The 22,905-nt window shown below is 49.1% G+C and overlaps 1 protein-coding gene across 3 annotated transcripts in view; it reads left to right on the top strand.

The window, feature by feature from the left end:
* Positions 1-22,905, top strand: part of Ccdc149 (coiled-coil domain containing 149) — a 129,831-nt gene that overhangs the window by 30,729 nt on the left and 76,197 nt on the right. For all 3 annotated transcript variants that reach the window (XR_006846992.2, XM_046423567.1, XM_046423571.1), the window contains exons 2-4: positions 789-950; positions 2,842-2,880; positions 17,912-18,019. Coding sequence is in view for 2 of the 3 variants with exons in the window: in XM_046423567.1 (XP_046279523.1) it covers positions 789-950; positions 2,842-2,880; positions 17,912-18,019 (309 nt within the window). In the remaining variant the exon portion in view is untranslated. The remainder of the gene's footprint in view (positions 1-788; positions 951-2,841; positions 2,881-17,911; positions 18,020-22,905) is intronic.

Genomic DNA, 22,905 nt, shown 5'->3' on the forward strand with positions numbered 1-22,905 from the left:
ATTTACAATGGAGGACATGTCTGCTGGGCTTTGTGGGAAGGAGCAATCAATCTATGCAGTGATTTATGGTCCAACTAAATGATTTTTAATAATATGTTCAATTTTAATTGTAGAAACCATTTGGGTTTATTCTTTTTTTTTCTTTTTGGTTTTATTTTTTAAATACATGATGGCAGAATATATCACAATTCTTATTACACAGATAGAACAATTTTTCATACCTCTGTTTGCATATAAAGAATGTTCACACCAATTCATGTCTTCATACATGTACTTTGGATAGTGATGTCCATCACATTCCACCATCCTTGCTAATTTGGGTTTATTCTTGAAATTTTAGAAAACGCAGAGAAGAAGAAAGGGAAATTTTAAAACTTGGGCAAATAATTTACCACAGAGATCATTTTTAGCAACATTTTTATAGTACTTTAATTGTCTTTATATCACGGTCTTATCTGGATGTCTGCATCTTTCTGAAACAGAATTGGGGCCCAGCTAGACTTACCTCTGTGTGTAACTTAAAAGGATATTCTGCTTTAAACTCATTTGACAATTAAATTATTTTAATCTGTCCCAGTTTGTTGAAGTTCATGAACATTCAAGGTTTTGGTTCTGCCTCTCGGGGATCGCACATCGGGCACTGTAGCCATCCGTAGGCACAGTGTCACCTAAGGACAAATGTGCCCAGCTCAGTGCTCCCTGAAAACGCAGTCGGCATCTTAGGCCCAGTGCCTGTTCCACCCGGGCCCCAAGCCGCGGCTGACTGCTCTTGGCGCCTTGCTTTTCAGTACCTGGTGTGCAAGAGAAAGCTGGAGAGCAAGAAGGAGGCGCTGCTGATCCTGTCCAAGGAGCTGGACACCTGCCAGCAGGAGAGGGACCAGTTCAAGCTCATGGCCAATCAGCTTCGAGAACGCCACCAGTCCCTCAAAAAGAAGTACCGGGAGCTGATCGTAAGTATGATGCCAACCGCGCCTGTCCCGTGCCCTCCGCGGAGACAGGAAGGGGGTTGCATGGCCTCTGTCTTAAAAAATGATTGCGTTCAGCTGGATGTGGTGGTGCATCCAGTAATCCCAGCGGTTTAGGAGGCTGAGGAAGGAGGCTCACAAGTTCAAAGGCAGCCTCAGTGAAAGCCAGGCACTCAGCAACTCAGTGAGACCCTGTCTCTAAATCAAATACAAAATAGGGCTGGGGTGTGGCTCAGTGGTCGAGTTCCCCTGAGTTCAATCCTGGTACCCAAAACCAACCAACCAACAAACAAACAAAACATGATTGCATTCAAACAGTTCCAAAGTGGAAACGTTGGTTGAAAGTTGCCACCCGTTTCTGCCCCAATGCAGTCACCTTTGGTGACAGGCATGTGCTTCTAGGCTGCCTGCTCTGGAGTCTCTGAACACACCCATGTGTACATACGTGCATGTGTGTGTGACTACTTCCTTATTAATTCATTGATATGGACTTTTTAAGAGAGGATCTGCCTTGTAAGTCTGCTTTGATAAAGAGGCCATTGGCTACGTGTGACTCTTTAAATTTAATGCTGAATTAATTTGAATTAAACAAAGTAAGAAACTCGCTTCCTCAGTCTTACCTGTCACGTTCCATGGGCTCAGACTCTGCAGGTGGCTGGTGGCTGCTGTAAGGCAGGGTGTGGACAGGGGACACTCCCATGGTGGTCACCACACTGGGCCATCCGCAGAGGACATTTCCTCCCTGCTGTCCTGCCAGGCAGCATCTGGCCAGTGTTAGTCTGAAACATGCCCTTGTTGCTCGGCACTTTATTTTGGTCAACTTTCTAGGTCATAGGTACAGATTTAACTCATTCGTTTAAACATTTGCATAGTAAGGATCTATCCAGATTTTTATGAGTTTTCCCTTATCTGGGGGCTTAAGATTTCTCCGTAGTTATCATAAGGCAAGAATTTCAAGGGTGCCTTTTATCCCGAAGCAGAGAATACTAACTGCATGGTGATGTTTTGCATTCTTGATTTTTATTTTTTTCCTCACTGATGCAGTCTCTTTTGGAAGTGCAGACACTACTATGAACTTTTCACCATGGTTGGGGTCACTGAACTGCTCTAAGGGAAAAATAGAGAAGTTCCTCAGGTTTAAATAATGTTGACTTGTCCACGGAGCACATCCTTTGAGTATGTGTTTAGTGAGCACTTACTTATTTCCCTGAATATTTATATTCCCCGAGGACCCTAAAGGGAGAGGAATCCAGTCCTTAAAAGTCATAAAGTCTATCAGGACTGAAAGTTCTGATAGTGCTTTTTTATATGGAGCAAATCCTATCCCCCCCCCCCCAACATTCTGCTCATAGAGAACACTCAAGTGGTGGCTTTATGCGGGGAGGCTGTCACTGTCCCTTTGGTACTAACTACTCAAAAGAGAAATGCAAATGAAACTAAATATTATTTCAGTTTAGTCTCTGCTCAGAAATAATTTTGATAGAGCCTGGTTTTTAACTTTTTGTTCAGACATGTATGTAGGTTTGGTTCTAATTGGAACAAACTGATTTTCCAAAATAATTCTGGCTCAGTTTACAGTTAATTTTTTTAAAAAAGCGTATTCGGGCTGGGGTTGTGGCTCTGTGGTCTAGAGTGCTCACCTAGCATGCATGAGGTACAGGGTTTGATCCTCAGCACCACATAAATGTAAAATAAAGATACTGTGTCCACTTAAAACTAAAAAAATATTTTTTTTTTTAAAAAAAGCTTACTTGAGTTTGCTTCAACAAATAATTGATTGCGGGGTGGTAGAGGTGGGGAAGATCTGAATTTAGGTTCAGAGTTTGGTCAGTTGCTTGAAGCACAGAAGATCTATGTCCTATTTGCTTCTTTGTAGGATGGAGATCCGTCACTTCCCCCTGAAAAGAGGAAACAGGTAAGACTTCTTCCTAATCCTGGTAACTCTTGGCTTATTAACATTATTGTCATCTTATGCAATTGAGAGGATCATCAAAGCCTCCCTAAATGTGGGTTATCCCTAAATATGGTATTTGGCCAAATATGTCCAAAGACAGCTGGTTAAACTTTCCTTCACTCCGGCATTGTTCTGTGCTCGGAAGTGCCCCCCTTATAGGTTAGTGTGCCCCGGGGAGCCCACATGGTGGGATGTCCATGGTGGTATGTCCCATGTCATGGAAAGCCTCTGCACTTGAGAAGGTCTTCAAACTGGAGCTATCAACAAGGACACAGGAACTGTCTGTCCATTCTTGGCTGGAATGGTCGCCAAAATCCTGTGTTCACTGAAGAGTGTCAATGACCGTGGTATATATGACACCTGTTCATTGAAGATTTACCAGGTGCCGCACGTAAAATCCATGCTGGTGGACATTATGCCCAATACACCCCCCCCACACACACACATACACTTGCATACACACTTTCACACACAAGTGCACCCACACCCACACCATGACTTTTATTCTGAAACAGCAACCCAGTCCTGTGGTCACCCTCCGTCATTCAATGCTGCGTCCTTCCTTCCTCCTTCCTGGTTGATGGGATTAGTTTGTAATGTTCCACATTTGAGCCAAAGTCTAATTTTCCTGTGGAGCTAATTGAAGTTTTTTTCCCCTAAGTTAAGTCCCATGGAAACTCATCATCACTGTTTGAACCTGAAGTCTGTACTCCCGAGCCGCTGGTGTAGTTGGTGGCTGTGAGGAGTCATCTTCGCTGTGACTTTAGTTGGCTGGTGTTCACGAGGGAGTCTGACGGTCTTAGGGGAATTCACGTTCTGTGACTTTGTAGTAAAACATTTACACTGAGGAGGAGCTGATAGATTCCATCAAGTCTGTCAAGCTGCCTTCCTGCCGTCCCAAAAATACAAGCGCAAGGTCCCAAAGGTTGCCATTGTCCTTTTTAGTGCAGCATCTGGTTTCTGTCCCTTCAGGGTTTGGCATGGTGGCAGGAGGTGGCGAGGTGAGCTAGGGTGTTTGGAGATGCAAGTGACAGAAATGCTAAACTGCATAACCCCAAAGAAACCGATGGCCTTGCATAAACAGAAGCTCCCACATGGTGCAGGCTCCAGGGGCGCAGGATCTGGAGTCTCATGAACTTGCCAAGTCCCTGTTTTCTCTGCGGTGCCACATTTAGCAATAAAAATACAGGGCTTCCAGGGAGAGTTGGATTTCAGAGAGCCGGGGAAAACCTTTTCAGTATAAAATTGTGTCCCATGCAATGTTGGGGACATACTTACACTAAAATATATTTTCCATCCATCTGGAATTCAAATTCAGCTGGGCATTCTGTATTTTATGACACAGCTCTATCATTGGCAATGGTCAGGTCAGCATCCTCTTGTTCTCAGAATCTGCTGCCTTCTTGGCTCGCTCCCCTGAGCAGAACAGAAACCCCCGCCCTCGCCTCCAGCCTGCTTGGGCCAGGGTAGAAATGCGCCCAGCAACCATCAATGACCTTCAGCAGGGAGCACTCACCTGGCTCAGACTGGTCACCTGGGGTGGAAGGGCTGTCAGGGGGTCAGCAGGGACTTCCTTCAAACTGTGTGGCCTAGGGAGGCTCCTCTGGGTGTCCATGTCTCAGCTTTCTCATTCATAAAATGGGGACAAATATGGTGCCCACCGCATGGAAGGCTGTAAGGGACAAATGGGATGATGTGGGCCTAGCTCTCGGCACAGTGCCTGACCCCAGGTGAGCAGCGGCTCCTGCTAAGTACCCTTTTCCTCTCATCAACCCTTTTTGTTTTTTAAATTCTGATTTGTTAGATATGAGAGCAGAATGCATTAGAGTTCATATTACTCATATAGAGCACAATTTTTCATATCTCTGGTTGTACACAAAGTAGATTCACACCAATTCATGTCTTCATACATGGACTTAGGGTAGTGATGTCCAGCTCATTCCAACATCTTTCCTACCCTCAAGCTCCCTCCCTTTCCCTCCCACCCTTCTGCCCTATCTAGAGTTCATCTTTCCTCCAGTGCTCCCCCTCCCAATCCCACTATGAATCAGAGAAAACATTTGGCACTTGGTTTTTTGGGATTGGCTAACTTCACTTAGCATTATATTCTCCAACTCCATCCATTTACCTGCACATGCCATGATTTTATTCTATTTTAATGCTGAGTAATATTCTGTTGTGTATATATACCACATTTTTTTATCCATTCATCTATTGAAGGGATCTAGGTTGGTTCCACAATTTAGTTAGTGTGAATTGGGCTGCTATAAACATTGATGTGGCTGTGTCCCTGTAGTATGCTGTTTTTAATTCCTTTGGGTATAGACTGAGGAGAGGGATAGCTGGGTCAAAAGGTGGTTCCAATCCCAGGTTTCCAAGGAATCTCCATACTGCCTTCTATATTGGCTGCACCAATTTGCAGTCCCACCAGCAATGTATGAGTGTGCCTTTTTCCCCACATTCTCGCCAACGCTTATTGTTTGTATTCTTGATAGCTGCCATTCTGACTGGAGTGGGATGAAATCTATGGTAGTTTTGATTTGCATCTCTCTAATTGCTAGAGATGTTGAACATTTTTTCACACATAGAAGAAAGAGTAGGCCCAAATCTCCATCATGTCAGATTAGGCCCCAACTTCCTTAATAAGACTCCTGTAACACAAGATTTAAAATCAAGAATCAATAAATGGGATGGATTCAAACTAAAAAGCTTCTTCTCAGCAAAAGAAACAATCAGTGAGGTGAACAGAGAGCCTACTAGTTGGGAACAAATTCTTACCACTTGCACATCAGATAGAGCACTGATCTCTAGGGTATACAAAGAACTCAAAGACCTCAACACCAATAAAACAAATAACCAATCAATAAATGGGCCAAGGAACGGAACAGACACTTCCCAGAAGGTGATATGCAATCCATCAGCCCTCTGTAAGCAATCGCATATTAGCATGTCGGTCTGTCCATCATGGCTCTTGGTCAGACATACTGACCTTGCAGGGACCCTCTTGGTTGCACTTGTAGCTCAAAGTAACTTGGGCCAAAGAGCAGGTTCTTCAGAAGGGCTGGTTGAGCAGCCTTCATGGGAGGCAGACATGTACTGGCCTCAGGAGCAAGGATGGCAGGGCTCAGGTCTCTGCTCTCATCTCTCCGTTTCCATCCATCATCCTTTATTTATTTATTTATTTCATTTTTTTTGGTATCGGGGATTGAGCCCAGGGGCACTTAACCACAGAGCCACATCTCCGGCCCTTTTTACTTTTTATTTTGAGACAGGGTCTTGCTAAGTTGCTGAGGCTAGCCTCTAACCTTCAATCCTCCTGCCTCAGCCTCCCGAATCATTGGGATTACAGGCACACACCAGCGTGCCCGGCTCATCATTTCTTTGATTGGCCCCACTTTCTCCTCAGAATGGGAAACGTGGCTGCCAACTACCCTGGAGCTGTAGACCCCACACCTTTTTTCCACTAAAATCAGCCTGCCCCTGGGTCTCAGGAGAGATCCCACAGGCCATGCTCAGGCCAGAGTCTGATTTCAGGGCCAGACAAAGCACAGGTGTCCTGATGATCTGCTCTCTGACAGCAGCCCGTGTTACCTTTTACTCTTGCTGTGTTGCCGACACCAAGGCTGATCTCATTTAGTTCCACCCAGCCGTGTGGGGTAGGTCCTGTTATCATCAGTGTGGACCCAGGGGAAGTGGGTGCCCGTGGAGGTCCAGGAGGTTACACACCAGAAGTGACATGGTCATTAGCAGTAGAGCCGAGTGGGGCCCTGCAGTGTGCTCAGAGCTCCTGCTGGTGACGGCGGGACTCAGTCAGCCCTCAGGGGGCACTTTGTGGGTGTCCAGTGCTGGTTTAGACAGGAGGGACATGAGAGTGGAAGCAGTCCAGCCCAGAGCCCTGGGTCTGTTGCCAGTCCTTGGTCATCCACTGTCACTCACGCCTCCTGTCCCGGCAGCAGATTTTATTAGGATCCCCATTATTCCCCGAGGTGTGCTGATTCGGGTGATCGATAGCACAGTCCTCCTAACTCCGGGAGGGACGCTGTAAACAGACAGGAAACAAAATCATTAAAATATATTAGATGTTGAACGGAAATCAGTGCAAAGGAGGGAAGAACTGTAGCCAAAGGTAGAGGGGGAATTCTAACCAAGGAACAGGGACAGTGCTTAACATGTAGTAGGGACATCGTCCTAGGATTAGGAATAAGAATCTCACCCCTTTAAGATACTCCTTTTCTTTTTTTTTTTTATTTGTAAAAATTATTTTTAGTTACAGATGGGCACAATACCTTTATTTAGTATTTTTTTGTGGGGTCTAACCCAGGGCCTCACGCATACTAGGCAAGCGCTCTACCACTGAGCCACAACCCCAGCCCAAGGCATTTCTTCAATTTTATTTTCTGTTAACTTATTTCGGCACGGCTGGTCTTTGGTGAGTGGTGTCCTCTTTATTAGCTTAGTTTGGGGAAGAAAGTGTAGCATTAGACTTTTAGGTGCTGGGTGCAGCGAACTTTCTGTTGAGCCAGAAGCAGGCAGCTGTGGGGTGCGTGTGCAGGCGGGAAGGAGAGGCAGTTATTTTCTAAGCTGTGTCATCAGCTGGAAGTAGGTGGACTCACACAGCTGGCCTGGCTGCTGTCCTTACGTACTTAGAATACATACGTATCCCAAAGGCAGAATAGCGCATGACATGTTTACCAGCCCAACCCCCCTCCCCAGCTGCAAAGCAGATGCCCCTTGGATAAGTGGGAAGCTCTAGAACAGAACCAGCTGCCAGGCTAACAGATGTGACCTGGAGGTGACAGGATGCCCGTGTTGGGAAGGAGGAGATGCCCACTGAGCACCCTCAGCTGCCTTGAAACTGGTGGTGTTGCTTGACTCGGGAGGAGGCTGTGACCTCTCCCCACTGGTTCCTCCCGGTTCTTTTCTTGACTTGGAGGGTGAAATGGCTGAGATCACTCCTTGGTGCCCCTCTGTCTTTCTGTTCATCTCTGTCTGGGTGGCTCTTGACTCTCATGAAACAGAGAGGCCTTTGAAGCTGTTGAAAGCCCTGGTCTTTGCTCTAGACGAGGCGCGACTCCGTGGCCAGGAGAGGTCCCTGAGGGCCATCCAGGGGTCCCGGCAGCCTGTGGACTGCGTTTAGAGTCCTGACTGTAGTGAGGTTTCCCTCACATACAGATGGGGAGCAGTACCACATTCTTAGTCTTTGTAGTGATCTTCAGAGACCATGTATATGTGCATGCCCGGGTGTCTGTAATCTCCCAACTCTCTTCTGAAGCCACGTGACAGTATGTCTCTCATGAAGTCTCAGGACAGCGCATGGTGGCAGTAAATGACAAGGACTTTGATTCTAGCATGCAGTTGCCTGGATTCAAATTTAACCCTCCCACTTGCTGGCTGGGTGATCTTGGGCAATCAGTGGAACCTCTCTGGACTTCAAAATGGACATGATAATGAAACATATCCATAAAGCTCTTAGGAACTGGTAATATTTATAATGCTCATTGCCTGGTGGTTAGTGGGTGCTTGGTGAATATTGGATGTGCAAGATCTTTTCCTGTGCCTTACCCAAGCACACAGAGTAGGCTAGCAGGACACAGTAGGCTAGCAGCAGGACTAGAACTCAAGCCCACCCACATGCAGTCTGGCATCCAGGTCAGGTTTGGGGTTCTTTGATGCATAGAACAATGGAATGGGGAGGAAGCATAGTCAACCATCAATCCAGCCATTCCGGAAGCCTCCAAATTAAATGCCCTGTCCGCTTAGGAACACTGGAGACCCACAGACCAGCTGGGGATCCCACGCTGGGCCCATCTTCCTTCCTGCGGCCACCAGGATCTGGCCATGATTTTCTTTTCCTGCTTTTTAAAATCTCCTCCTTAGGGGACAGACTAGAACTTTAATGTTTGTAGTTCTAGAAATGCAGTGGCCGGGCTTTCTTTGGGAGCTTGGAATCCTTTTTTAAAACAACTCAATTTCCAACGGCAAATCATCCGGCAAAGAAGCTGTGAAGAAATCGTGACAACAGCGATGGCACTAATAGCCTCTCAGGGGACATTGAAATGAAAACGCCTCCTCGTCACTCCAGGCAGAAGCGCGCTTGGCGCGCCCCTGTGTGCTGCCGCCAGAGATCACCCCAAGATCTCAAACGACCCTTCAAATATTTTTCTTTTGCTAAACAAGCAGCTCCACAAGGGGGGGTTTAAATTGTCTTGGGCTAATCTTCTCAGGAGTTGGGGTCCTTTCTGGTCACAGCGCCACATTTTCCCTCTGCAAACTCCTCCTTGAAGGAACAAACGCACCTTGAAGGTCTTTGTCTTGTCCCCACTTGATTTTGAGCAGCTGTACCAGGGGAGGCGTCGCTTCCCATCCAGGAGGGCGTCTTGCTTCCTTGCCACGGCAAAGCGATGGCTTATTTATACGGTGACAAGCACAAGTTGACAACCCTGGAGAAAGCAGAATACACAGTGGCCCTCTGTGGGATGCGAGGGAGCCTTTTGTTTGGGTAGAAAGGTCTTCTTGGTCAAGCGTATTTCCGTCCCCCGTGACTGCGAATCAGAGTGACTTTGTATATGTGTCCTGGTTTGATGCTCAGAACCTAAACTACCTTCAAAGACCTCTAGTGCTTTGAGATGGATCTTTTCGCAACACTTTGAACGACACAACTTAACCGTTACACCAGGGAAACGAGGAGGAAATCTGAGGTCCCAAATCATATCGACGCCAACTTCAGTCTGAGCACCAGCACACCTTTCCATAAGCCATTTGGATCCTTGCGATGATTTTGTAAGGGAAGCAGGAGCACCCCCCCACACCCCCAATTTAATATGAGGAAATTTGAGCTCACAAAGTCTAGAGAACTTGGGAGCTATCATGGGAGTTACTGGTAGCCGGTAAGTTGCAGAAGCCAGATCATAATGACCAGAATTAAGCTAACATTTATCTAAATAGCACCCCCCCACCCCACCGATGCATTCATTCATTAGCAATGCATTCATTAGCAAATGTGTGTTCTGAGAGAGAGGGGTGGGCTGCTGATGGTTCCTGGCACCGCCAACAGATATGCACAACACAAGCTTGCTGTGTGGTTTTTGGTAAATAAGAAAGCTGTCCCTGCAGCAGAGGTCCTCGTTTGGGCAGTTGCTGTGAAATGGGGGGCCCTTGCTCAGAGAAGCAAGCTCCGCCCAATTGCTGTTCACATGGGACTCACCATCAGACAGAAGCAGTGGAGGAGACATTGCAATTAAATTTGCTATCAATCACACCTTTCAAGAAGATTCCATGTATCATCAAACATTTTTTTAATGTATTCTTGCTTAATCTGGTGCTTTGCCCTATTGAAGATGTGGATTTAAGAGGCCAGGGTGTCAACCTTTTTAATACCAAGTAGTTGAGCAGCATTTGCTAAATCTGTGGTGTCTCTCTCTCTTTTTTTCCTGATTCTTCCTGAGGAAGTGCCTAGATCAAGGGGTTTGCTTGTCTTGTCTTTTTTCTCTCTGTCTCATTTTTTAGTTCCCTTTCTGATTTGTAAGTCTGCAGAATGAGAGGCATGTTACAGGAATTTGTGGTCTGTCTTGTTTTATGTTGTGATGTGGGATAATTTTTTCCATGGTTGGGTTACTCGAAATGTGTCTATCTAATAAATTCCAAAGATTCAGGATGACTGGGGATTGTTCCTTTCTTCTCCCAGCCTTGGTCTGAACTGTGTAAGGACTCAGGTGAGAACCTGTGTCCCTTCTGCCAGACTCCTGTTCCCAGTGTCTGGAAGAGTGCAAGGTCAGAAGCCTGGTCTCCACCTGTTCTGTTTTTCTCTGCTGGGGAGGCTGAACTTCTCCCCACCCCGCCCTCTTAGGTTTGATGATGGCAGCCTGCAAATTTAAATAACAAAAGACAGAGCCCAGGAGGGAAAAAAGCACACAGTTTTATTAATATTTTATGTCCAATGGGAGTTTGCTGAAAAGAAGTAAAACTCAAAGAAGTGCTAGGCGTGGAGCTAATATTACCGTCCTAAAAAAAAGACAGGTAAGTTGGGCTTTGGGGACTAATTGTGGGAAAGTGACTAGAAACATATTGGGAAAAAAATTATGAGAACTAAGGGTTACGTTAGTAATGTTTATGAAAGCTCCCCTTGTGCCCACTCTGACCCTCTGTCTCTGGGGAGCAGTCTTTCTAGGCACTGGACAGAGGGACATCTTCACAATTGGAAGTTTATGCTCCAGTTTTAGGCAGAAAAGAGGGTGTGTAGAGCTCTTCCTGGATCTGTCAGTCAGCAGCCACCTTCAGCTCACAATAACACAGTGGCCGTGTTCTGGTTTGGATGTGAGGTGTCCTCCCAAAGCTCCTGTGTTCTTGCAGGAATGTTCAGAGGTGAAATGATCCGATCGTGAGGCCCGTAACCTAATTAATCCATCCCAGTTTGAATGGACAGACTGATGGCCCCTGTAGGCCAGTGGGGCCTGGCTGGAGGAAGTGGGTCACGAGGGCCTGTCCTGGAAGAGCTCATCTCCCCTGGGCCCCCGTCTGCCTCCTGGCCACCAGGAGCTCAGCACTTTCCTCCCCCAGCCCTTGCTGTGATGTTCTGCCCCCCTGGGCCCCAAGCAATGGTGATGCCCAGACGTGCACCAAACCCCTGAAGTCATGAGCCAAAGTAGACTTTTCCTCCTTTCAGCCGGCCTTGCCTGGTACTTTGGTTACAGCGATGGAAAGCTAGATGGTAATAGTGTATAATTTGGGGGGGCTTATTCTGATGTCCCTCTTGTCCATCTTTTCATTTTTAACAGCAGGCACAGAAATTAAATTTAGTAGGTCCTTTTCTCCCCATGTGAAATATTTAGGGCTGTCTCTTACAGCTAGTATCCTGAAATCTCCTTTTATGAGCCACTGTCTGTTCCCTAACCATTGAGATAGGAATCCTTAGTAGCCATGGTCAATGCCAAATATGATGATAATTATATTTAAAAGTTGCCCATCATTTCTTATAAGTGTAAAAATCACGTGGCATCTCATCAATGTCTATAGCAACTCAATTCACAACAGCCAAGGTATGGAACCCACCAAGGTGCCCTTCAAAAGATGAATGGATAAAGAAAATGTGGTATACATACACACAATGGAATGTTACTCGGTCATAGAAAAGAATGAAATTATGGCATTTGCCTGTAAATGGATGGAACTGGAGACTATCATGCTAAGTGAATAAGCCAATCCTCAAAGAAACCAAAGGCCAAATGTTCTCTCAGATATGTGGATACTGTCTTACAATAATGGGACGGGAAGGGAAGAATAGAGGTTCACTGGATTAGACCCAGGCGAATGAAGGGAAGGGGAGTTGGGAATGGGAAAGACAGTAGAATGAATCAGACATAAATTTCCTATGTTCATATACGAATGCAAGACTAGGCTAACTCCACATCCTGTACAACTACAAAAATGGGAAGTTATACTCCATGCATATACGATATGTCAGAATACACCTCCTAAAAAACATTTTATAGAATAGAAAAAAAAATCATATGGCATCTATGGTACAAACTGTTCTAACATCTATGGTACAAACTGGTACAAACTGTTCTAACATATTTTGTGCCACTTGTAGGGGAACTGGAGGGGTGGTAGAGCAAGAGCTGGAGTTTACCCTGCAGCGGCAATTCCAGAAAAGAATTCCAGTGAGACTCTCTGCACAGACGTTGCCTAGAGGTTGGGGGCGGGAGCCAGCTGCTCCCTCGTCCCCGGGCTCTGTTTCCCTCCACCTGTCAGGATGTGTGGTTGTCACCCCTGTGCAGAGAGCATTTCCAGGCACCCCGCTTCCCCTGGTAGGAGCTGGTTTTGGTGAGCGGCTGTGGCACACCTCCCTGTGGGAGGGGTCCAGCTGCTCCCTGTTGGAGGCAGGTGTTCAGAGAGCACAGCCCGAGGCCCCACTCTGTGTCCACCAAACCCCCTCTCCCTTCCCCAGCACAATTGTAATCAACAAACCCCTCGCTAGAAAGAGTGACTGGCATGTTTGGATTCTCTGGTCAACTCCACTATATTTGCATGCCTCTATTATCAGGGCGAAAATATCAACCTCTAATGTTGGCCCTGGCTGGATCTGAATGTTTAAGAGGCCTCTTTGTGGATCATGGCATGTTTTGCTATCAATGCCGACCTCTGCCCAGAGATGGGGAGGAAATAATCCCTGGTGCTGCTGCCTTCCCTGGGAAACCCTTCCTAGACTCCCGCCACTCCCCCCGACATCTCCCCTGCACGGTGCTGCTGTTCTAAACTGATGGTCACCGAGTCCGTCTCAATAACACGGAGACAAAACGCTCTGCATAGCTGATAAATTATAAGCAGGCGCCGTGCATTGGTTTGATGGATGGCTGGAGTGAGAGTGTGTGAGTCACGGGTGTTATTTTTGGTCAGAAGAATTGTGTGAACTTTCCTCCTCCATTCTGAGTGCTTTGAAATGTATGGCTTTTCTTTCTTTCTTTATTCTTTTCTTCTTTTGTTCTTTAAGGTGTATGTCAAGGAATTAGGTACCATATCAGAATAGTCATTTTCTAGTTTTCAGAGTTATTGTTTTGGAGTTGAGGAGGTGGAAGGGTTGAATAGAAAAGAATTGTGTGTTGACAGGTAATCCAGTCTGTTAAATGTAAAAGAAAATTACAGTCACCTGCTTTAAGGTAGTGGCTCCTCCCCCAGCCCATTATATCCCAGGGTCAAGTTTAAAATGGGGGTGGCGGTAGGGGGAAGATTGAGATGAACTGACTTGGAGGCATAGGGATTTATCTTTTTCATACCTTTATTTTATTTATTTATTTTTATGTGGTGCTGAGGATCGAATCCAGTGTCTCACCTTTACCTGTGGTAGGTAAGTGCTCTACCACTGGCTACCCACCCCCTGGGATTTTAATTGAACATTATTTAGTGGATAATATAGAAATGCCTGACTTTAACCAGGTGAGATGATGTGTGCCTGTAATCCTGGTGGCTCGGGAGGCTGAGGCAGGAGGATTGCAAGTTCAAAGCCAGCCTCTAAAACTTAGTGAGGCCCTGAGCAATTCAGTGAGACCCTGTCTCTAAATAAAATATAAAAAAGGGCTGGGGATGTGGCTCCGTGGTTAAGCACCTCGGGTTCAATCCCCAGTACCAAAAAAGAGAAAGAAATGCCTGACTTGACTTTGGTAGAGTTCTTTTCGGCCAGGCTGCAGAGTACGTAACGTTCGATCATCACTGTGGGGTTTCCAACTTGCTGTTTCCTGAAGCAGCCAGGCCTCTGCCCCAGGTTTCTCTGGAATCTTCCACTGCTGCTTATGCAGGCACCTGTTCTGATTTAGTATCTAGATACCTGGGAGCATCCTTCAACTCAATGCTTTTCAAAGTGAGGCCCACGGACCAAGGCAGACTGCAACCTAATTGTTTCTGATTTTTGATAAGATGGTGCAGAAACTGAGAGTCGGTGTTCAGAGGCTTTTCTAGCAATCTGACAGCATGCTTTTATGTCTTTTGAATCCAACAATAAACACTTGAAGTTTTATCTTGATGTCTTCTTAAATTCATTTTCCTAGTATTATTTATTGCATTTTACAAAAGTCTCCATCAGTGATGGATTAGAGGAAGGGATGGGGTCTTTTACCACTGATGGGCTGAGCTATTCAGGGTCAGCTACTGCAGTTAGAGTTGTGAGTGCAGGGTCTTCTCCTGTGCCCGAGGGGCACAGGCTGTTACTGATTCAAAAAGGGTTAGGGTTAGGGAAGCTCTTGACTTCTTTATTGTTTATTTTTTGTCTTTTATTAGTGTTTTTTTTTTCTTTTCTCCAGATCCTTCCCACTGTTGAGGAGAAGCCTCCTGGGGGGTGGATTTTGCAGTCTCCTCCAGGTGACGATGCTGAGGTCTTCCTGACTGCAGGTGGCAGCTGGCCCTCGACAGAGCCAGCTCAGGGTGGCTCCTCCCCGGGACAGTCCCTCCTGTCTGGTGACCTGTCCTAGTGGTGAGGGAGTGTGTTTGCTCATGCAGGAGAGGACAGTGAGCTCACGTCTGGGGACATTCTGGAGTGCTGTGGGGGAGAGGCTGAGGCCACTTGCTGGTGAGACTTTGAGCTCAGGGAAGAGAGCCGTGAGTGGGAGGAAAGTGACCCGGAGGCCAGTCAGGATCCTCGGACTCCGCTGTGGCCTGGGACAGTTCCTTCAAATGGAAGCTTGAGGTGCAATGGGGAGGGGGAGACGAAAGCCAGGCGGCCCTTCCCCTGCCTGGAATGTTCTCCCGGGTGCCCACGAGGCTTGTGCTCTCTCTGCTGAGTCTCGGTTTCAGTGTGACCCCCTCTCTACTCTCTCCCTTCTCTCCGCCGGCTTTTTCTTTGGGGCACTTAATATGCAACATGCTGTCTTTATTTATCCTAATTTAATGTCATTAATTAGGTGCATGTTGACAAGGGCAAGGGGTTTCGTCTGCATTGCTCAGTGCTCTCTCTCCAGATCTAATATAGTGCCTGGCGCACAAGAGATGCTCAGTGAACCCTTGTTGTGTAAATAAGTGAATGGCTAATGAGCAGGGGAGGGCAGGCCACAGGCAGCCAGTGTGTCCAAGGAGGCACCAGCTGCTTCCCCACAGCTGTCTACCAGGTACTTGTTGGAGCTCCTGAAGGGCCTCAGTCAAGGGGGTGATCAGGCTTTAACCAGCACCTACTGTATGCCAAGCACTGAAGTGACAGATGGTCACATGTGTGTTCTTCACTGTTTTACAGGTGAGGACACTCAAGGGTTAGGAACTTGGGCCGGGTGACCCAGCCCAGTTAGAGTCTATCTGGTTCCACCCAGAGAAGTTTCCACACGCCGCCCGTCACGGTGGCTCTTGGTCCTCTGCTTTCCTACTATGAAATGGGAATTAATTGTCCTCCTGTTGAATCAACTTTTTTTTTTAGAAAGAGAGAGAGAGAATTTTTTAATATTTATTTTTCAGTTTTCAGTAGACACAACATCTTTATTTTATTTTATGTGGTGCTGAGGATCGAACCCAGCGCCCCGCGCATGCCAGGCGAGCGCGTTACCACTTGAGCCACATCCCCAGCCCCTCACCAACTTTTTGTCTCATAAGAGTGATCTGGGAAAATTAGAACCCAAGTAGTGTAAGATACGCATTTTGTCAAAATGGGGATGCAAAATTAGCCTGTGTTGCTAAGTAATGCTCCAGCTAACGAGAGGCCCCCGAGCCGAATCCCACCTGTGGGGACGAGTGTGTTTTCCATCCAAGACTCGGGCCGGGCCCTGGCTTTGGCTGTTGGCCCTCAGTGTCCTTGTTTGCCATCCCTTCCTGGGCTGAGGACATAGCAGCCTCCAGACTCGGCTTCCTGACCCTCCGTCCACCAATACCGACAGGGCATCTACTGGGTGCTGGGGAGAGGTCAGCAGAGAACAAAGTTCCTTGCCCTCGTGGAACTTCTGTTTAGCAGGGAGCGGGGCAGGGCATAGACAGTAGGCAATAAACCCAGAAGTAAATCACACGGCGTGTTAGGAGATGGCAGGCCTCTGGGAGAAAGGACGGCCCAGGGGAAGGTCGTGGTACTCAACTGAATGGCCCAGGTGGCCCCTGTTGGGCGGTGACCTCTGAGCAGCATCCTGAAGGTGGCAGGGAATGAGCAGGTGGGCTGTGAGGATGGTCCCAGTTCTGGGAGAGGACAGAGGATGTCACCGTGCTGAGATGGGGTCAGGCCCGACTCCAAGGGAGGAGAGCGTGGGGGAGGCAGGGGACCCCGAGGGCAGAGGCAGCAGGACATCTCTCCCAAGGCCATGGAGGGGAGTCAGGTGAGGCCAGGCCTGTGCTCTTTCCCCTTCTTCTCTCTTACTGCCTCCATAACCCTGCACTCCCCGAAGACATCGACGTCATTGGAGACGCAGCCACCTCCTCTGGCTTGGTCTCTCCTCGTCCCTGGATTTGGTTTCCTCAGCTGCAACGTGAAGGGAATCTATTCAGTGCTCTCTGCAGTCCCCCACCCAGGCCTGAGGCAGGCTGGCTCCTGTCCCCTTCCTTCTTCACCCCGAGTCTTTAGGACACCTGCTCATACGCAGGTCCTATAGGGAGCCACACGTGGAGCCGAGGAGGGGAACACTCGGCTTTTTGCTGGTGGTGTCCTTGCTAAAGCTGAGAAGGAATGTGATCGGCAAGGCGAGAGGTGGGGCAGGCCGCCCTTGCAAAAAGAATAGTGTTCTGTACAACAAAAAGCCACGAGAGCGAGCCACGAGCCACAGTGGCCGTTGAAAGCTGCCGTGGATGGAAGCAGGTAGCTAGTGGGTGGCCAGGAGCTCCAGGGAACCTGGAAGAGGCCATGGCAGGCAGTCTGGGAGGGGGTGGAAGTGCATGGAGGGGGCAGCTGGCTGGCAGGGCCTCCCACGTGGCCACAGAGTCCAGCTCAATGGAGGTGTGGCGTCATGGACATGGGCATGGAAGCAAGGGTCCTGGCTATGGCTTCCCTGGAGCTAGAACAAGGGGACAGGGAGGGGAATCAGCCCAGGACGGAAGAGTCACCTCGGGGTCCTGATTTCAGAAGCTGTCACCTGTCGTGACCTCTTGGGCTGCCTCCTAAAATCGAGATCCACATTCTGCGTACTTATAGCAAAGCAAAGCTCATTAACCAAGACACATTTAAAAGGGGGGAAAACTTACCTGAATCAGAAAATAAACTTCCCTTCTGTTGTTTGGCCCAAAGTATAGAATTGGATTCTGTCCACTTTCAAGCTGGGTATTTTCATGATGGGCTCTTAGAAAATTCTTGAAAGAGTCATACACAACTGACTGGTGGACGCTGTCCATTCTGCAGACAGAGGACCTCCCCAGTAGGAGGCTCACGGCAGCCTCACCTGCAGTGGTGTGATTTGCACAGCTGCTCTGTTCATGGGTGTGTGCTGTAAGGGGCTTTGTGGGGTTCTGCCCGGCTCAGACACCAGCATTAGTAGACCCCACCAAGCCCTGCATTTATCCACTGCTCTGTTTCTGATCATGTTTCCTGATGCGTTGATATTTCCAGGCTAATCTTGCACAACTACTGAGAGATTCTCAGGAGCGAAACAAACATCTGGGAGAAGAAATTAAAGAACTTCAGCAGAGGCTTGGAGAGGTCCAGGGTGACAATAAGGTACCGTGACTCTTTACAGGCAAAGAGCTCTACTGTGTGATTGCACTCTAGAGGTTATGTATAGCATGTCGGAAAAATGTAATGCACCATGGCTGGAAATTTTGTGATAGATTTTGACATTTGCAAAGAAAATTCAGATTAGCACTTCTAATCTTTATTGCATTGCTGTGTGTGTGTGTGTGTGTGTGTTTGTGTTTGTGGGCTCATCTGCTGACACATGTGTTTCTGGGTTGCTCTAAAACATTGTTACAACCGGGTGCAGGGGTTTCATTATGCTCAGCTTGGTGGTGGAGAGCATTGCGGTTGAGGGCAAAATAAAACCCAAATGCTATACTTTCCCCTTCTGTACAAATAATGGATTTGTGGCTCAGATGATTTGGAATTATTCACATTCAGTTTTGAATTTTAAGTAGTCATCCTACTAATTATGTTCACATAACCAATTTATTTTATTGCTAAATTTGGCAATTTGTATGGAACATTGCTCAAAATCCACTGCCTGGTATTAATCAGACTCCCCTGTTGGCAACGTTAATTATAAAATATGAACTCATAAACTCCAAGCTCGGTGTGCATACTCTCTCTTGAAGCCGTGAACAAAAGTACAATCGGGAAAGGAAAGAAAAACTACCCAAGTTTAATTTTGTCCTCCAAAATAATTTCCTGTTTTGCCAAGATAGATTTATTTTCAACTTCTTGCCAGAGGCAGATTTTGGAATGGAGATGGCACTGGATTCTGACTCAAAACCAAAACAAAACAAAAAGCAACCCCCCCACACACACACACACACAGCACATATTGTGTGTGTGTGTGTTGAGAGCAGCTTTCCTGGGGAAGTGTTTTCTGGATGTCACCAAATTCGTTGACAAATGATGGTGACTGCTTTTGCTGGGAGTTGTTGGTTGTTGGAAGGCGCCATTTTTGCAACATGGTCACTTAAAAAAAGAAATGACACTGTTGTCTGGGACAGTTGTCTGGGAGAGACCTCTTCTACAACACGAGGTCAGAGGGGACTCTGCCTTCCGCTGCATCAGAGGCCGGATCTGAAGACGTACGTTCAGCTGGGATGGTGTGCACTCTGGAGATGGTTTGTCCCCAAGGGTCACATTTTTGGAAGTTTGGTCTCCAGGGCAACAGTATCAAAACGTGCTGGGACCTTTAACAGGTGGGGCTAATAGAAGGTGTTCACTTCATGACCACCCTCAGGAAGGGACTGACGGTGGTCTCCTGGAGTGCGTCAGTTCCCAGAACAGCCACTTGTTATAAAAGAGCAAACTTGACTCCTTTCTGGATAGGCTTCCTCTTGGCTGCCTGAGCTCTGGGGCACAGACCACCCATCCCTGTCACACCATCCTGCCATGTTCTGGCCCTTGACAGAACCAATCAGTCCTGCAGAACCTCTTTGTAATGCACCCAGCCTCAGCTATTTTGTTACAGTAACAGCAAATGGGCTTAGAACCTTTGTTACATAGCCTTTTCTCTACTCTGTCTGCCTTCATTTTTTAATTTTTTTAAAATCAAGGTTTTAGAAAACCTTTTGGATTTCACATAAATTTGAGAAATTAGGCTGTACTATTCTTGGCCATGAAATAGGGGGTAGAGAGAACACCCAGGAAAGGTTCTGATTAACACTGGACAAGCTAATCAGGCCTCGTGTGTAGTTTTAGTCATGGTTACAGGATTCAAGCTCTGTCACCTAGGTGTTTGGTCACTAATTAGAGACCAGACCTTCTTGGTCCCTTCCTCTGTGATAACAGCAGGGCGAGGTTTTACAGAGAATGAAGTGAAATGCGTGCAGCTTTCTCTAAGCTCATGCAAATGCTGGCTGCTTTCGGGGACGTCCTAAGGCGTGATCTGGAGGTCCGTGGCTCTTCCTGGTTGGCGGGTTCTTGTCCTGTTCCCTCCACTGGGGGTGGTGACCCCTGCTCCAGCTTTCCTAGACGCCTTCCTGCCTTTTGGTCACTTAATCTTTTTGCCTTTTAAGCGAGTGAAAGTTTAGGCATCGACATCAGCAGCTGGTGTTCAAGGAAAGAAGGGGGGGGGCATGCGTGTGTGTGAGTGTGTGTGTGTGTGTGTGTGCGTGTGCATGCTCGTGTGTGCACACTAAGCTTCTGCGCCTCGCCACAGTCTGAATGTCGCGATTTGCTTGGGACCTGGGTCTTCGTTTCAGAGGCCGGACACGTTCATCAACTGTCTTCTCCCCTGAGGCTCAGAGTCGAGTGACTCATATCCAAGGCGATGTGACAGTGTCCAGCGGAGCTCAGCCAGAGGAACTCAGCCCGGCCCCCAGCCCCCACAAAAGAGAGAGAGAGAGAGGAGAGAAGCCTTCGTCTGCGTCCTCCTTGGCCTCTAACATTCCAGGGCTGGTCTGTTTTCAGGCCCTGTGCGTCATGGACAGCCTCCCCCAGGCCACCCCAGGCCACCCCAGTCCTCAGCATGAGGCCAGGTGACTCATTTGACAGTGACAGCAGGTCACAGCCCCTGGGACTGCAGGGCAGAGAACGGCCGACCCTCGAAGGTTTGGTTCGGGAGGTTTTTTCTGGTTCATTATGTCACTGGCTGCTGCAACCTTGCCATCGTCTCCCAGCTCTGGGCCACCTCCCGGCCTGGTGTGCCGGCCTCCTCAGTCTGTCCTGGTGTGCCGGCCTCCACAGTCTGTACTGGTGTGCCGGCCTCCTCAGTCCTTTTCCTGGTGTGCTGGCCTCCACAGTCTGTACTGGTGTGCCGGGCCTCCTCAGTCCGTCCTGGTGTGCTGTCCTCCACAGTCCGTCCTGGGGTGCCGGGCCTCCACAGTCCGTCCTGGGGTGCCGGCCTCCTCAGTCTGTCCTTGGTGTGCCGGCCTCCACAGTCCGTCCTGGTGTGCCGGCCTCCTCAGTCCGTCCTGGGGTGCAGGCCTCCACAGTCTCACCAGACTGCTCCAGCCGCATCCTCACCAGGCTCGCCTCATACCTAAGCTAGTCGCAGCCGTGTCTTGCTCTGCCACCGTCTGCCGCAGGACCTTTGAGCCTGCTGTCTGCTCTGCCTAGACGGCTTTTCCCCTTGCCTTCCTCTGCAGGCTCCTGCTCCTCGCTCAGGTCACAGGTCAAGTGGAGCCTTTGCCAGCTCTTAGGTGCCAGTCCTGTGCTTGCCCACGTGTCCTGCCCTGCCTGTCCTTGCACTGCACCCATGTGGCACCCTAGCCCCAGGGGTCAGCTCTTTTCAGGCTGAGGGCCACCTTAGGTACTGCAGTGTCCCTGGGAAGGGGCGTCCTCGTTCTCAACATGAGACATGATCTTTATTGAAGGAACGGAAGTAAGTGAGCAAGTCGGGGAATGAGGAGAGGCTCAACAAAGGGTTCAAGGAAAGAAAGAGAAAGAGACACAGACGCTGCAGAGGCTGCTGCCACCTGGTCAGCGCGGCCACTCACGCGGGCGAGGCCTCCCGGGCAACCTGGGGAAGCAGAGAACCAGCCCAAGGCGCGTGGCCTGGGGAGCCCCTGCAGACAGCGGGCGGCCTGCTCCCCGCTCAGCCCTGACCCTGGCCACCACCGTGGCTCCAGGTGCAGCCAGACAGCCGGCGGTCATGTGTGAGCGGCCATCCAGGGGGAAGCTTTTGACCTTCGAGTGCCATTGTCACTGCCGACCCTAGTTCCGCTGTGTTGAGGAACCAGGTGGAGGGAAGTGACTCCCTGGATATCTTAGGGGAGACTGATTGTTCCACTTGTCCAGCTGCAGCCTCGGCACCCTGCAGCCCCCAGGATTCGCTGCCACCTGGCTTAGGAGCAGCTTGGCCCCCGTGGGGCCGGGCTTCCTGTGCCCGGGAGAGCGACCTGATCCACCGCCACCTGCGGTCCAGCCGCCCAGCGCCCAGGAACTTCTCAGGCTCCCGGGTCACCAGGGACCCAGCCCAAACCAGATGAGAGGTGCCAGGAAGGGACCCATCAGATTCCGCCCCTGCCTTAAAATCCCAGGTCTTCAAGGCCAAGAGGAAAGAGCCCCCTGGGAAAGGGAGGGGTGGCGATGCCATCGGCCACCAGGAGAAGCTGTCCAGGGCCTGGGGGGCCCCGACAATCACTGGGTCAGTATGTGAGGAATAAGGACCAACGGGGGTTTCAGGTCCCAGAGGGACCCTCTCCCGCCCCAGGGCCGCCTGCCTCCCCAGGGCCGCCTGCCTCCCCATCGGGCATCCGGAGCAGAGTGGGTTCAGGGAGGTGGACCTGGAGGATGGCAGAGGCCTCTGGGAGTCGAAGGACAATAAAGCCAGCAGAGGACAGCCAGGTCCCTGGCCCCAGGAGGGGTGCTAGTGAACCAGCCTCTGGGGTGGGAAGCCGCGGTCGCTGTCATTTTCTGTGCACAAAGTCTGAAGCCAGGACAGACACCACTCCACTACGGTGGGATTCGCTGTCCCTAGAGGACGGCTGCAGCCTGCCACTGTGCACAGGAGCAGAGGGACCCCGTCCAGGAGGTCCCAACCCGGGTGAAGACCCCAGCTCTGCTTCTCTCCAGCCTCAGTTTCCTCATCTGTAAAATGGCCATAACAACGCCTCCCGTAGAGCGGTCCTCAGTGTCACCACGTAGGGCTGACAAACATCCAGTGGCTCAGAGACATTGAGGAACAAGAATGATGAGGGCCTCCTGCCCCAGGGGGGCTTATGGTCCCTCAGCTGGGAAACAGACAGCAGGAAACAAGACACACAGAATCATGGGACGGTGGCTCTGCTGGGAAGACCAGTGGGGTGTCCTGGCTGGACGGGGGCCGTTGTTGGTGAAAGGCAGCGGGTGCCTGCCCTGGGTGAGCACCTGGCAGGGCCAGTGTCACTGCTGTCCTTAATGCCACACAGGCCCACGGTGGCCCAGAAGCCTCCAGTACAGAGCTCCACGGAGCCTGAAGGCTGTCCCTCCTGGCG

Source organism: Marmota monax, unplaced genomic scaffold (assembly GCF_021218885.2).
Source record: "Marmota monax isolate L192 unplaced genomic scaffold, Marmota_monax_Labrador192_F-V1.1 WCK01_AAM20220418_F8-fsc00009, whole genome shotgun sequence".
Lineage (NCBI taxonomy): Eukaryota > Metazoa > Chordata > Mammalia > Rodentia > Sciuridae > Marmota > Marmota monax.